Source organism: Numenius arquata, chromosome 6 (assembly GCF_964106895.1).
Source record: "Numenius arquata chromosome 6, bNumArq3.hap1.1, whole genome shotgun sequence".
Lineage (NCBI taxonomy): Eukaryota > Metazoa > Chordata > Aves > Charadriiformes > Scolopacidae > Numenius > Numenius arquata.
In genome coordinates this window covers 41,551,666-41,564,733 of record NC_133581.1, presented here as the reverse complement: position 1 = coordinate 41,564,733, position 13,068 = coordinate 41,551,666, and the positions used below count along the sequence as shown (strand labels likewise).

The 13,068-nt window shown below is 60.5% G+C and overlaps 1 protein-coding gene across 1 annotated transcript; it reads right to left on the bottom strand.

Annotated features, from left to right (window-relative positions):
- Positions 1-3,128: 3,128 nt before the first annotated feature.
- Positions 3,129-11,291, bottom strand: CHST1 (carbohydrate sulfotransferase 1). The gene is made up of 2 exons (XM_074149732.1): positions 11,186-11,291; positions 3,129-4,697 (listed from the first exon to the last, which is right to left on the bottom strand). Exon 2 carries the CDS (start codon positions 4,651-4,653, stop codon positions 3,394-3,396), a length of 1,260 nt encoding a protein of 419 aa, XP_074005833.1. The 5' UTR covers positions 4,654-4,697; positions 11,186-11,291; the 3' UTR covers positions 3,129-3,393.
- Positions 11,292-13,068: the final 1,777 nt, after the last annotated feature.

Genomic DNA, 13,068 nt, shown 5'->3' with positions numbered 1-13,068 from the left:
AAAAACCTTGGTTACGCTGGCTCTTGTTTCCAGTGGGGGGGGGTGGGGTGGGAGGGGTGGGGAGGAGGGAGAATGAGGAGAGGAAGCGCAGTTGAAGGAAGATGTTGGAGATTCCTTGGGAAATCAGATCTCTCCCCTAAGGGCTCTACATGAGGCACCAAGCAGGGCGGAACCTCTGTCCCTGCTTAAACTAGGACACGGCTTTCAGCCACGATGCAGAAGCCATTTTGCTGCAGGCGCGTTTCCTGATCGGAATGGTAAGAACAGTTTGGATAAGATTTCTAAACTCGATTTCTCGTGTCGGTTTAAAGACCAGCGCAGCACGAGAAGACTTTCGGGCTGGGGACAGCTGGCCTCGCCCCGAAAGTGCCATCTCTGCAGCCGAAGATGGGAAATCCTGCCTCTACAGCCGCTGTTCCTTCGTGCAGGTTTGCGTAGCCGCTTTTCCCAGCTGAGGGAATGAAGAAAAACCTCTTTCCCCCGCAGGAGAAGGCAGTTTGACATCCCTCCCCAGAGCTGCTGGGGAGCCCCGTAGGGGCAACCAGACCCTCTGCCTTTGCTCGCTGGCTGGCAGGGAGCAGGAGGGCACGGTGGCCACCCTGGCCACCTCAATCAGGGCAGAGCCAGGGTCCCGGGGACACGCAGCCCTTGTCCGGGGAGGATCGCAGCCTAGTGGCCGGGCCGTGCTGGATCAGGCCCCAGACAGGGTGTCCCTTTTACTGGGCTGAGGCCAGGAGCCAGCAGCTCAGCATTAGCTAAGTGCTGACAAAAGAATTAATTTAGTAACTACTAACGGGGCAATCAAGCCATTTATTTGGTTGGTGTCTTGCCACCAGCTGCTCCAGCGTGCTGACGAGGCTGGCTGCGGCCACCTCCGCCGCCTGCCCCGCTCCTCCATCCTCACCTGCAGGCATGGCCGGGGCGGCGTGGCCTGGGGGGCACCCAGCTGGTGGCAGGAGCAGGTTTGGCGGTGGAGGGGACAGGGCAAAGACACTCATTGCTCTTGAGTGAAGGTGCCTGGGGTGGGGGAGGTTTCTCCTGAGAGCTGCCCCCATGCCTGCTGTGGGGAGGCAGATGGAGGAGGTGCCCATCCCACAACACATGCACACTGTTGCCCCAGTGCTCCTCGCTGTTGGCCCATTGCTCCTCATGGAGCTGGGGCCAGCCTACAGGAGAGATGGGGAAGGACTCTATGAGGGAGTGTAGCAACAGGACGAGGGGTAATGGTTTTAAACTGAAACAAGGGAGATTTAGATTAGATACTAGAAAGAAATTCTTTCCTGTGAGGGTGGTGAGACACTGGAACAGGTTGCCCAGAGAAGCTGTGGATGCCCCATCCCTGGAGGTGTTTAAGGCCAGGCTGGATGGGGCTTTGAGCAACCTGGTCTGGTGGGAGGTGTCCCTGCCCATGGCAGGGGGCTTGGAACTAGATGGTCTTTAAGGATCCTTCCAACCCAAACCATTCTATGATTCTATGTGACCTTGCAGATGGCATGGCTGAATTAAGAAGTGCTCCAGCTGCGAGCCCTGAAGAGAAGCCATCAGATACATGACCCCTGCTCACTTGTTCTGCAGCCCAGCTGGAGCAGGTTTGCCATGTTAAGCCAGCTGTGGATGCTAGAAAATCACATATAGTCACAGCTTTCCCCACCTTACTTGAGAGTGGTGGGTGTGACTGCAGCACCTAGTCTCACCTTCTCCTGGTTAAGAGCTTGGGCTGGGAGCTGCTGGGCAGCAAACCTCAGAAGACACCTTCAGAGAGGAGGCCTGCCCAGGTAGGTGGGCTGTGGGTGGCTCGAATATGCCTGTGCCAGGAGCGGGTCCAGCACTGGGAGTGTGTAGCCATGGGTGGCTGTGATGAGCTGCAGTCACATCTCTCTGTGGGTCCCTGGCTCCAGGAGCACCAGAGATGAGAAACTGCTGAGATTTTAGTGTCCCCTGGGGACTGGTCCCAATGGCTTCCCATCTGCAGCTAGCTGCCTGTGGTCTGTAGGACGTGCCTTGAGGGCTGGGGTGTTTGAAGGACTCTGTCCCAGCAGGTCAGAGGAGCTGGTCAACTGTTCCAAACAGACGGGCAGCATCTTGTGTTGGCTGTCAGTGTTCTGCTGCGGTGCTGCCTTGCTCCCACCCTGCGTGCCTGGCTGCTCGCTGCCCCGCTCAGCCCATGGACCCTGCGTGGCTGGGGCTCACTCAGAGCCCTGTGCATGAGGGACAACTTGTGCATTGCCACAACCATCCTTTTGTTTGCTCATTTTCATTCTGGCAGTTCTATGACCTGAACTTGAGCACTTTTCTCTGGTCCTCCAGGGCAGGACATGGTGACACTGGTATTGACAGCATCTGACATGGCTGGGGGGGTGTGGGTGCAACGAGGGGCAGCTTGATGGGGCCGGGCTCATCATGGTGGCAACCATGAGCACTCTGCAGCCGGGCACTTCAAGCTCTCAGGTCTGTAAAATGACCACAGGTTATCACTTTCGGCTAAACTACTTGCATTTTGACACAGTTCGGATGTGAACTTGCACACGCCAAGGGAGGTGACCACAGTTTCCTGCCGCCCTGGGGGGCTGTGGTGTGGCTCCCCCCAGCCTTGTCCTGCACAGAGCCTGTCCGTCCACCCACCCCTGGCTCAGTCACTGAGGTCCTTCAGTTGAAATTCACCCCCAGGTCAGTTTTATTGCACTTTTATTTACAGAAAACACAGAAATAAAGCATTAAATGTGTTGGGCTTTTACCAAACCACCCAATCACTTCCCACCCCACCCTTTTTTTTTCTTTTTTTTTTTTTTTTTTAAACTCTTGTGGGGTTTTGGCACAAAGAAATATCACAGGTGTCACCAAACAACCATGTAGGAGCAGCTGACCAGCCCAATAACAGGACTTAAACAAACAGACATGTCGCACTGAAATCAAAAACAAGAAGGTCGTTCCACGTTCAGCTTCCAGTCTAACCTGCTCATCGGGGGCAAGGGGGGTTACTCTGCAGGGGACACCACCACTCATAAATTATATTTATATTTACCTCTTACATTGTAAAAGTAAACAGTGCAAAAGTACAGTACCCCAGGTACCCTTCGGTTTGGAAAGCTTGAAGGTTGCTTTTATACATTTTTTTTTTTTTTTTTTTTGTGTGTGTGTGTTTTGTAAACATTGTTACCCATCCACAGTTCTAGCTCTTGGCTTGGAGAGACCCGACTCCTCTTGCGTCCGAAACGTGCTGAGGGGCAGCCACCGCTTCCCCTGGGCTCTGCTGAGATTCCCGCTCAAGGTTTAGTGCAAATTTTGGAGAGAAAAAAGACAAGGAAGGGGGCGGGGAACCAAAACAAAAGAAAAGAAAATAAGGCAACAGTTAGAAACAGTCCATATCAAAAGCGGGCCCCCCTGGGGGCTGCCTTAGGAGAAGGGCAGGAAGTCTCTCTCCTCCACCAGGCTGATGGAGAGGTTCTTCAGCTCTTCCTCGGAGCTGGCCGTTTTGTAGCCAAGCTGGGCCAGCACCTGCTGGCAGGCGTGCTGGGTGAACGCCACGATCTCGTAGGACAGCCGGAACCGCCACTTCTCCGCTGTGGCTGCCGAGTTGCGCACCGTCCCGTACTTGTGTTTGGAGGAGGACCTGTCTCCTCGGGTGTTGTTCTGTATCCAGCGCTCCACGTTGCTGTCCATGGGGATGCCCAGGAAATCGTAGATCTCCTCGGTTTTTTTCATGGGGTTCCTGGCCAGGTCTTCGTACCGCACCAGCATGTACTTGCCCTTGAGCCACGGTGGCCGGTTGAGGCCGGTGGATACGGAGTTCCAGAAGTCCTCGCACACCGTGGTGAGCTGGGTCACATCCAGGTTGTATGGCTTCCTGCCAGTGCCATCCCAGATCCTCCACAGCCGGTAGGTGTCCCGGAAAGTCTCGCTCCGGGATGCCAGGATTCCACGGGGGTCCCTCACCAGCTGGATGACCTTCAAGTTCAGCCGCGGGTCCTCCACCAGGGCCCGGAGGTCACTGACCTCAGGCACCCGCACGGTTTTGATGGCCACGTGCCCGTGCTCTCTGCAAGACTCGGTGGCCAGTGTCAGGTTCAAGGTACCGCACTTCTTCACGCAGTCTCCTTCCTCCAGGTGGAGATCAACAGCTCCCAGGGACTCGCAGACGGGGGGAGAGCACAGGGCCTTGCTGGCTCCCCTGCGGAAGAGGCGGTCGGTGGTGTGGTTGACGGGCTGGGGTTTGATGTAGTTCTCCAAGAAGTAGAGGTCGCAGTCATACAGGCTCCTCAGCAGGTCTCGGCTGGCCCCCAGCATGACCCTCCTGTCCGTTGTACTCTTGCTCTGGGTCAGCTTTGGGATCAGGGTGTACTGGACGTGGTAGAGGGGCTCGAATAAATAGAAGACATCGAAGTGCTGGTTAAACAGCTGCCCCACAAACGAGGAGCCGCTGCGGGTGGTGGCGAGGATGAGGACGTGCGTCTTCCTGGAGAGGTTATAGGAGAAAGTGGGGCTCTCGTCACACAGCCTGTCGGCCGCATCAGTGTCCTGGCTCAGGCTGCAGTTCACGGGGTTGGGGATGGGGCAGCTGTGGAAGGACTTGGCAGTGAAGGTCCGGATTGCCGTATACTGGATTGCAATGGATGCCAAGGCTAGTAGGAGGACAGCCTTCCAGGAACATTGCATGGCTGGTCACCTTCATGGAGCTTCTTCACAGGTCGTCTCGGTGTCTGCAACCCAACAGAGAAGTCAAGGGTTGAGCAAGGACTGCCAAAGAGGACCCAAGTATCCTACTGCTGGGGGTTACCAGCAAATGCCCTCCCTACATCAGCTATAACCACGTGGAGCCCAGTCACGCACTGCAGAGCCCCATTTCAGAAGGAGGACCACGCAGAGGGTGGCAAGCCTGGAGTGACGCTTCCAGCCAGGACTTCAGCCCCAGGGACTGACTGCCTCCTTCCAGGATTGGAGTGCAAGCAAATCCTGTGCCTCATAGCTCACCCCATGTCCTGTGGCCCAGGCTGGGGGGTGTTAGAGCCCAGTGGCCACACCATCTATGTGCCTCCACCCAGCTCCTGCAAACTCTCCTCCCTAGCTGCCTTGTGAGTCACTTGTCACCCCATCAGCCAGTGCCTTTGACACCCAGTGCAGGGAAAGGGCAGGGGATGGTGCCAAGCACTGCCTGGAGAGGCTCGTCTCCATCCTTCCTGGCCAGTTGGCAGGACAAGGCATGGCCCATCCAAGCCAACAACATCCTGCTTGCTGAGAGGATGCATCAGGAGAGCAGTGATGGCTCTCCTGGAGCTGCAAACCTCTTTGCTTAGAGGTCCACCAGCCAGGTGAGCTCAGTCTGTCAGCCTCTGGGGATGAGCAGCTGCCAGAGCTGTCCTAGCTGTCAGCCTGTTGTGCCCCCAGCACTGAGCTCGTGGTGCTGGCCAGACCCTGCTCAGCTCTGGGATTCAGGCCCCCCTGCTATTCTGCACACCAGAGGGGGAAAAGCAATTCTACAGAGGAGGAAGCATGAGAAACTGCATCTGCTCCATCTTCTGTTGGCAACAGCGTGGTGGCAGGAGCCCTGGGCACCAGAGATGGGTGCAGAGAAGAGCAGGGCTGTAGCTGCACAAGCCAGGTTCAGTCTAGTGATGCTTAACCCCTGCCTTGCAGATTCCCCGACGTGGGCAAGGGCAGGGGAAGCTGAGCAGGATGCTCGGATGGGGTGCTCAGGGACAGCAAGGTGAGGAGCACACCTGCCACGGTGCTTGGGGAGCTGGGGCATTGCTGGGAGGGGATGCAACCAGGGTAGCACTTCAATATCTCCCCCCTGCTCACTAACCAAATAATTTTCACAGACTCTGCCCTGCTGCTCTCCAATGCACAGGGCTTCTCATCCACGTGCTATCTTCCCCAAGGCCAGCAGGGCTGGGGAGCAGGAGGTAGAAGACTCATCCCAGAAACTCCAAACAAGGCAAAACCCCTATGCAAAGGAGACACCGCAGTATTAGTAACAGCTTTGCAGCTCCCCTGTACCCACTCTCCCTTGCCTGTCTTCCTTCCATGTATCGAATCTTCACCTGTGAGTGTGCCTCTGCAGCCACCTGCCCTTGCCCACTCTCCTTGGGCAAAACCAAGAGGACAGACCCAAATATCTCTGCTCCCCACCCAGCAGTGCCAGCCCTTCCTTCTCACAGCATCATCGCCACTATTTCTTCTTCTTCCCTGCTCCTCCTGCGCTCCCTGCGTGTCCCCAGGGAGAGCACTGAGCTGGCCCCAAGCTGGTGGCGAGCTCCTGGTCCCCTGCTCTGGCACACTGGCCATTGCAGGTGGGACTGTCAGAACTGGGTGCTGTCGCTGCTTGGCTGAGGTCTCCCAGGGAGACCAATGGAAATCCCTGATGGGCTTGGGACGGTGTGATGCTCCTGGTGTGCATTCCCCACAGAACCTGTGGCAGCTGGCATGGCGTGTTGTTCCCATCTCCTCAACATGTCCTGCTCCCCAGAGAGACCCTGGCACCCAGCAAGTGATGCTGAGAGAGCCGTTCAGATCTGCAGGTGAGTAAAAAAAACCTCCTTCCTTCTTTTTTTTTTTTTTTTTTTTAAATTATTTTATTATTTACCAGTTGCCCCACCAGCCCGCCCCCGGCACAGGCAGGAGGCTACAGGAGCTACCAGCTCCAGAGAGCTCTTGCCAGGAGCAGGGTTTTCTGCATCCCTATGATTCAGAGCAGGACCCCAGCATGGGGGCTCCAGTATAGCTGCTGAAGGCCACCCCCTCCAGCCATGGCCACGTCCGCGAACTAAGAGCCATGCTTTAGACCCAAAATGACACTTTGAATAAGGGTTGCTTTCTCCTGGGCTGCTGCCTGCTAGGCATGTGGCTGGGGATAGAAGTTGCAGACACTTGGCCGTTGCTGCTCCTGATCTGGTGTTACCTACCCTGCAGAGGGAAGACCCGGCTCCAGTGTCCACATGGGATATTATATCCCTTGGACAAAGTGTTTTTCCAGGTCTGCTAAGTCAGGACAGGACAGGAGGGTCCCTACTGGCACTTCCTGGCCCAGGTGGCTCTGGTGTGCTGCCTAGGTGGAAGCTGCAGTGGGAACGCTTTCCTGCTCTCTAGTGATGGCCAGCCACACTGCATCCTTCGCACACAACCCCGACTTCTACTCCTTGCTGTGCTGCTGATGGACACTGGAGCAGATGTGACTCGGATTGTCCCAGGATGTGGCAGAAACCTGCTGCCGGCTCCCCTGCAGAAGGTGACCGGAGCCAGGGTGCCTCCTCGGTGCCAAATCCTGCTGGATCGCAGGCCGCAAGTGAATTCAGGTTCCCCACCCACCCAGAACTGCTCCCCTTCGCCATGCACCGAGCTGTGGAGGGGAAGAAACAGGGCGTTGATTCACCTCCTTAGCAGAGCAGATGCAAAACCACAGCCCAGCTTCAGCCTCGGCTGCCCCTCGTCACTCTTGGCGTGTGCCCTTTCTGTCTTCTGAGCTGCAGCCAGGGAGGGGCAGGTCTGGGGAGAAGGCTTCCCTCCCCGATGTCTCATCTGTGGCCTTTAAAGCCAGCCAGAGCCTTCTCTCAGCCCCACGGACTGTTCTCCTGCCTCTTCCCATCGCTGCCTGTCCCCCAGGGGACACGGTTCCCGCTCAGCCCAGCCCTAGGTTTGGGAGGCGGCGGTGACCGGCAGCCGGGTGGTCTCAGGGGGCTCCTGGGGCAGGGCTCCCACTCCACTCACACTTCCACTCACGCTCGCCCATGCTCGTCTGTCAGACACAGCCAGGCTGGTGTGAAACACCTACCAAGGAGGAGCTGTGCGCGGTTCCACAGGGCTCGGAGGGGGCTGGATGAGCAGCGCCTGCAGCGGACATGCCGCAGGAGGATGTCTCCTACACACACACGCAGCAGGATAGCCACCTGCTCTCCCACCCCTGCCCAGGGGGGACCTTCTTCTTAAATTGGCTTGTTCCTCTTCAGGCACCGATGCTGGGGCCAGCAGTCCAGACCAGCAGCTGGAGCGAGGGCCGTGCCCATGTGGGGCTGTATGTGAGAGTCCTGTGTGAAGCATGCACTGTTTTGGCTACTCAGCCCCAGACCGTGGGATGCTGTGACCATGGGAGTCATCTGAAATGCTGGCCACACAGCTGTTTCTGTGCTATAAAGCCTTCCCAGCTGAAAGCTCCCTCTGCTCCGTCTCCAGCTCAGCTCCACCAAAGACGATGAGCAAATGCAGCCCGAGGGCGGGAGCTGAGTGCGGTAGGTGCCTCCAGGCAGCTGGGGCTACGAGATGGAGAGCTGGGGTGGGGGGTAAATCACTGGTACCTTCCAGCCCCCGGCGCTGCTGGCACCACAAGGGCCTGCGAGGAGGCACGTGGGCTCTTTCTTGCACTGTGCTGTGATCACCACTGCCCCTTCCCCAACCCGAACCCCCTCTGGTCACAGCGTGCCCGACTTGTGCTCCGCTGCCCTGCCCGCATCTCCGTCCGGCTGCCTGCAGTCGCATCAGGAGCAGGCTGCCCACGAGGGATGCAGAGCAACTGGCTCCAAGCGCTGCAGGAGGCCGGCTGGTGCCTGGCAGGGGGACAGGAGCATTGTCTGCGGGAAGAGGAAGGTGCCGAGCCTTTCCTCTCCCCTGCCCCACTTCCCACAGCCGGGAGCTCCAGAGGAACGGAGAGGATGGGCGCAGGCAGTGCAGTCTCCCCCACCCGCGAAACGGCAGCGGGTGCACAGTCACCTGCCTTCCTCCTCCTCCTCCTCCGAACTCCCAGCGTGGCTCCACCAAGGAGGACGAGCAGGCGAGAAGCCAGCAAGACAGCTCGGGAGCACCAGGGAGATCGGAGGCGATGAATTAAGCTGAACGGCATCCGTGAGTCACCGGCGCAGGGAGCAGCGAGCGTGGCCAGCCAGCCACAGCGCAACGGAGACCCGGGAGGAGATGCTGAGAGGTGGACTCCTGCTTCAGGGACAGTCTTCCTGGGTTTGATGGGAATGACCTGCTTTTAGAGCCGGGCGGCAGGACCGCAGCACCAGAGGCTGCGCTGGCAGCTGAGCTCAGGCACTGGACTCGGCGGGGCTGCTGCAGGGATCGGCGCGGCTCGCACGTCGTCTTCCCTCCAAAAGCTGCCGGGTGCTACGCAGGGCAGTGCCCCGGACTTACCAAAGCTTCTTCTCATGGCGGGGGGGGGCTCCCACAGCAGCCCAAGGAGTGTGGCTGCCCTGCCTCCTGCCCCAAGCCAAGCCTTCCTTGCAGGTTCCCTTGCTGCTCCCTGGAGGTGGCCACGTTTGGGCGACTTGGGGGAGATGGCAGCTTTAGGCAGGAGACCTTGCAGTAACCGATACTGTCGTTGCTGTGTTTCCAAGGCTCTCTCCCAGGGCAGTCGAAAATACCCTGCTCTTTATGGCTGCCTTCCAGGCTGTCCCCCTTTCTCAACAGCTCCCCAGAAGTTGCGCCCTCAGCCTGGGGGCTGGGCTCATCCTGGGCTCCCTCACCACTGCCAGGGAAATCCCTCTGTGCTTCCCCAGGGCAGGGAGGAAGGGGAAAAGGGAGAAGAAGAAGGTGCGAAGGTCTGTGCAACACGGGTGCCTACTCCAGCCCTGGCACAAGCCCCAGCGCCAGGGCGATGCACTTGTGCCCCACAAGCCCTCCCCAGGACCTGCTCGGTGCCGGTCCAGCTACCGGCACCCTCTACCCCCAAAACTGATTCCCGCCAGCAAGGCTGTTTCCATGGAAACGGCAGAGTGACTCAGGACTTTGGGACCAGCTGGAAAACACAACTGTGATCAGCGAGCACCCGGGAGGTGCCGGGGTCTGGGTGCCAGGAGGACGGGGTGGGTGAGCGTAGGGGGCAGGCAGGGCTGCCCACCTGAGCACTCAAGCACGCTGCTGCCAGCGCAGAGGGGCACACCGGCACACCCCCACGCGAGGCGAAGCCCGCGCCGCCGGGAGTTGTGAGCCAAAAAAGCTCTCTCCTGACACAAGTGTGACTGCAGCACTTGGAAGGCATGGCTGCAGCACGCTCGCCGGGGGACACGTCCCAAAACGTGCCTGAGGGCAGACAACTCCTCAGCCGCCCCCCAGGGGAGGGAGACCCACGCGTGCACAGTCACCCACAGAGTTTGCAGCACCAACTTCGGTGGCTGCTCTGCCCCGTGCCCTTGCCCGGCAAGCAACACCCCTGGGTGTCCTGCCCAGGGCAGAGCGGCTTGTTGGAGGGCTGGTTTGGGGGGGGGGGGAACGGCAGCCAGCACCCCACGGTGGCTCCCTGCCTGGCTCCTGCCTCCCCGCTGCCCCCCACCTCGCTACCCAGGCAGGGAAATTAAGTCGCAGGGTTGCAAAACAACTCTCAGCCAGGGACCCACTGGCACGGGCCCTGCCGCTTCCCGGCGTCCTCCCACCGGGCAAAAGAGTTTCTCTCGTAAAACAACACGTTGTGGCCGCTGAGGCGGGAAAGACGGGCTCCCGAGGGGGTCTAACGACCAGCATCCCCCTCAGTGGCAGTGGCTTAGTCATGCTGGTGGCTCTGCGAAGCCAGGCAGCCACTGAGCACGCCTGTGGCCCACCCAGGCTGTGCCCCACTGCTCCCCAGGGGAAAGGGGGGGACCGCTAAGAAAAGCAGCGCTGAGCCACCTCCCTTTCCTCTCACCGCAGGCGCTACCTGAATTCGGGTACCGCAGCAGACGCACGAGCAGAGCCGGTCTCCATCCCCAAGCCTCCCCTCCAGCGAGGCCCACCAACATGAGATCCTGACGGGGTGGGAGCGAGCCTTCAGCCTCGCCTCCTCTTCGGCCATACAGCACTAGAGCTTCCCTACGGTCACAGCTTCAAACGCCAGCTGGGGACTCGCGCCCGCCACCTTCCTCCACGCCGAGTGGAGGTGCTTCCTGCCCGTAAGACCCCGACTCGCTCTGCTCTCACGTGCATCGCCTCCCGGGGCACTTTTCTAACGATAAGGCACAGGGCTCCAGTGCTCAAAGCCACTCCCGGCACGCGCCCTGCTCCCCTATCTCTGCCCGTCCCCTCTCCGTTTCAGAGGGACCAAGAGATCCTTTGCCACCAGAAGACTGCTGCCCACTTTGACCAGCACTTAAGCCACCCCAGATCTTTCAACGGGGACTTCGGTTTTTCCCTGCTGGCACTCAGAATACATGTTCTGAGTTAATTAATCCCTATCAAGTAATGCCAACCCCAGCTAGTCTCAGAGTTTTCTTATCGCAACACCCACCTGTGCCTGTTTATCCCTCATCTGCTGAACTGCATCCGTCTCTTCCCGAGGACACAAACGCCTGGGTAAACCCGGTACAATTTTTTCGTGCTCTTCGCCTTCCCCTGAGCCATCCACCAGCCTGTTTGTGCATGCTCGCTCCCTCCCTCCCGGAGCGCTCCCCTGGCAGGAGCTGGAATGCTCTTTTGGGATGAAGGCGCTCATTCACCACCTTGAAACACTCTTTTTTTTTTTTTTTTTTTTTTTTTTTTTTTTTGCAACGTACCCAGCCTTACGGCCGCGCCAGGAGCCCCAGCCTCCAACCACGCAGCTTTCTTGGAGGGCTTGCTCCATGCTATGGCGTGCTCTCCCACCCCGCTCGGCGAGGTCTCCTCGCCACCCCGGCTCCTCACGGCAGGTTTATCAGACCGCTTTCAGCTCTGACAGCAAACGCCGGGGCATTTGCTCCGCCGGCTGGCGCGGCTCACGCCACCGGGCAGGGCATCCGGGCTCCCCCCCACCGTGCCACCGGGGACTTACTCGCTTGTTCCAGGCGGCAGCTCCTCGCCCAACAGCAGCCCAAGTTTCGCCGCAGCTCCTTCCCCCCACCCCGGCGGGTCCTCGGGGGCCAGCGCTGCCGCCCCCTCCCCGCTAAAGCGGCCCCCGGGCGGCGCCGGCCGCCCGGCGCGGGGGTCCCGCCGCAGCCGGACCAGCGGGGAAAACTCCCTCCCGCCGCTTGCGGGTGACGCCTCGCCGCCCTGCAAAGTTGGTGGCGCGGAAAGGGTTACGGGAGACCCCCGGCCCGCCGCCCCCGGGGCACCCCCGCCGATCCGCGCCGCCACCCCCAGCGCCCTTTACCCCCTTACCTGGCGGAGCGCCGCGGCGGGCTCCCCCCCCGCATCCCCGGCCGCGGCTCCGGTGGGGCGGGGGACGCCGAGCCCGGCCCGGCCCGGCCCGGGGTATGGGGGGGCGCGGCTGGCGGCGGAGCTCAGCGGGCCGCGCGGCGGGGGCTCATCCCTGCCCGGCGGCCGCGCGCTGCCTGCCCTGCCTGCCCTGCCCGCGCGGGCAGCCGCCGCGCGGGGGCCGCCTCTCCACGCCCCTCCGCGCCGGCGGCCAGGGGAGGGGAGGGGAGGGGAGGGGAAGGGGCTGCGCCCGCTCTCCCCCTCCCTCCGCCGGGCCGCCCCGCACAGGCAGCGCGCAGAGGCAGCGCAGCGCACCGGCACAGCCAGCGCCTCCGCACCGCCCCGCGCTGCCCGCACCGCACCGCGCCCCTCCGCGCCGCCCCGGCCCGGCCGCTGGGCTCCCCCGCTTCGCCGGGCAGGAAACTCTCCGTTTCCTTTTTTTTTTTTCCTTCCCCAAGGCGGCCCGGCCGGAGCGGGCAGAGCCCCTCCTGCGGCGGGGGGAGGCCCCGATGGGCTCCCCTCGGGAGATGCGTCCTGTTGGCAGGGGATGCCTGGGGACCAGAGCTGGATGCGGGGGGGGCGGGTCCCCCTCGTGGGTCCCCCCCCCCACACTCTCCCCACGCCCCGGTGCTGGGGTGCCAGCATTCCCACCCCCCCGGGGCCCCGCCGGGTTCGGTAGCGATGGCGGTGTGCATTTTATTCGCTCGTTTTCCAGTGGCCTTTGCTCATCCGAAGAAAAAAAAAAAAAAAAAGTAGTGTCATGGGGACCAGTTCTCCAGCGCCGGGAATCCTCCCTGCGCTGCCACGGCCAGGGCTCAGCGCCACGGGCAGGGACCAAAACCATCCTCAGAGATGCGGGAATGCTGAAAGATGAGGCGGGAAGGTGCCGTCCTGACTGCCTGGGAAGGTGGGATAGGGCAGAGGAAACAGAACACCGGAGAGCGTCAGGGCTGTTGAGGCGGCTGTGGTCTGATGGCCGCGTCCTTCCTGGGTTCTGCTTCT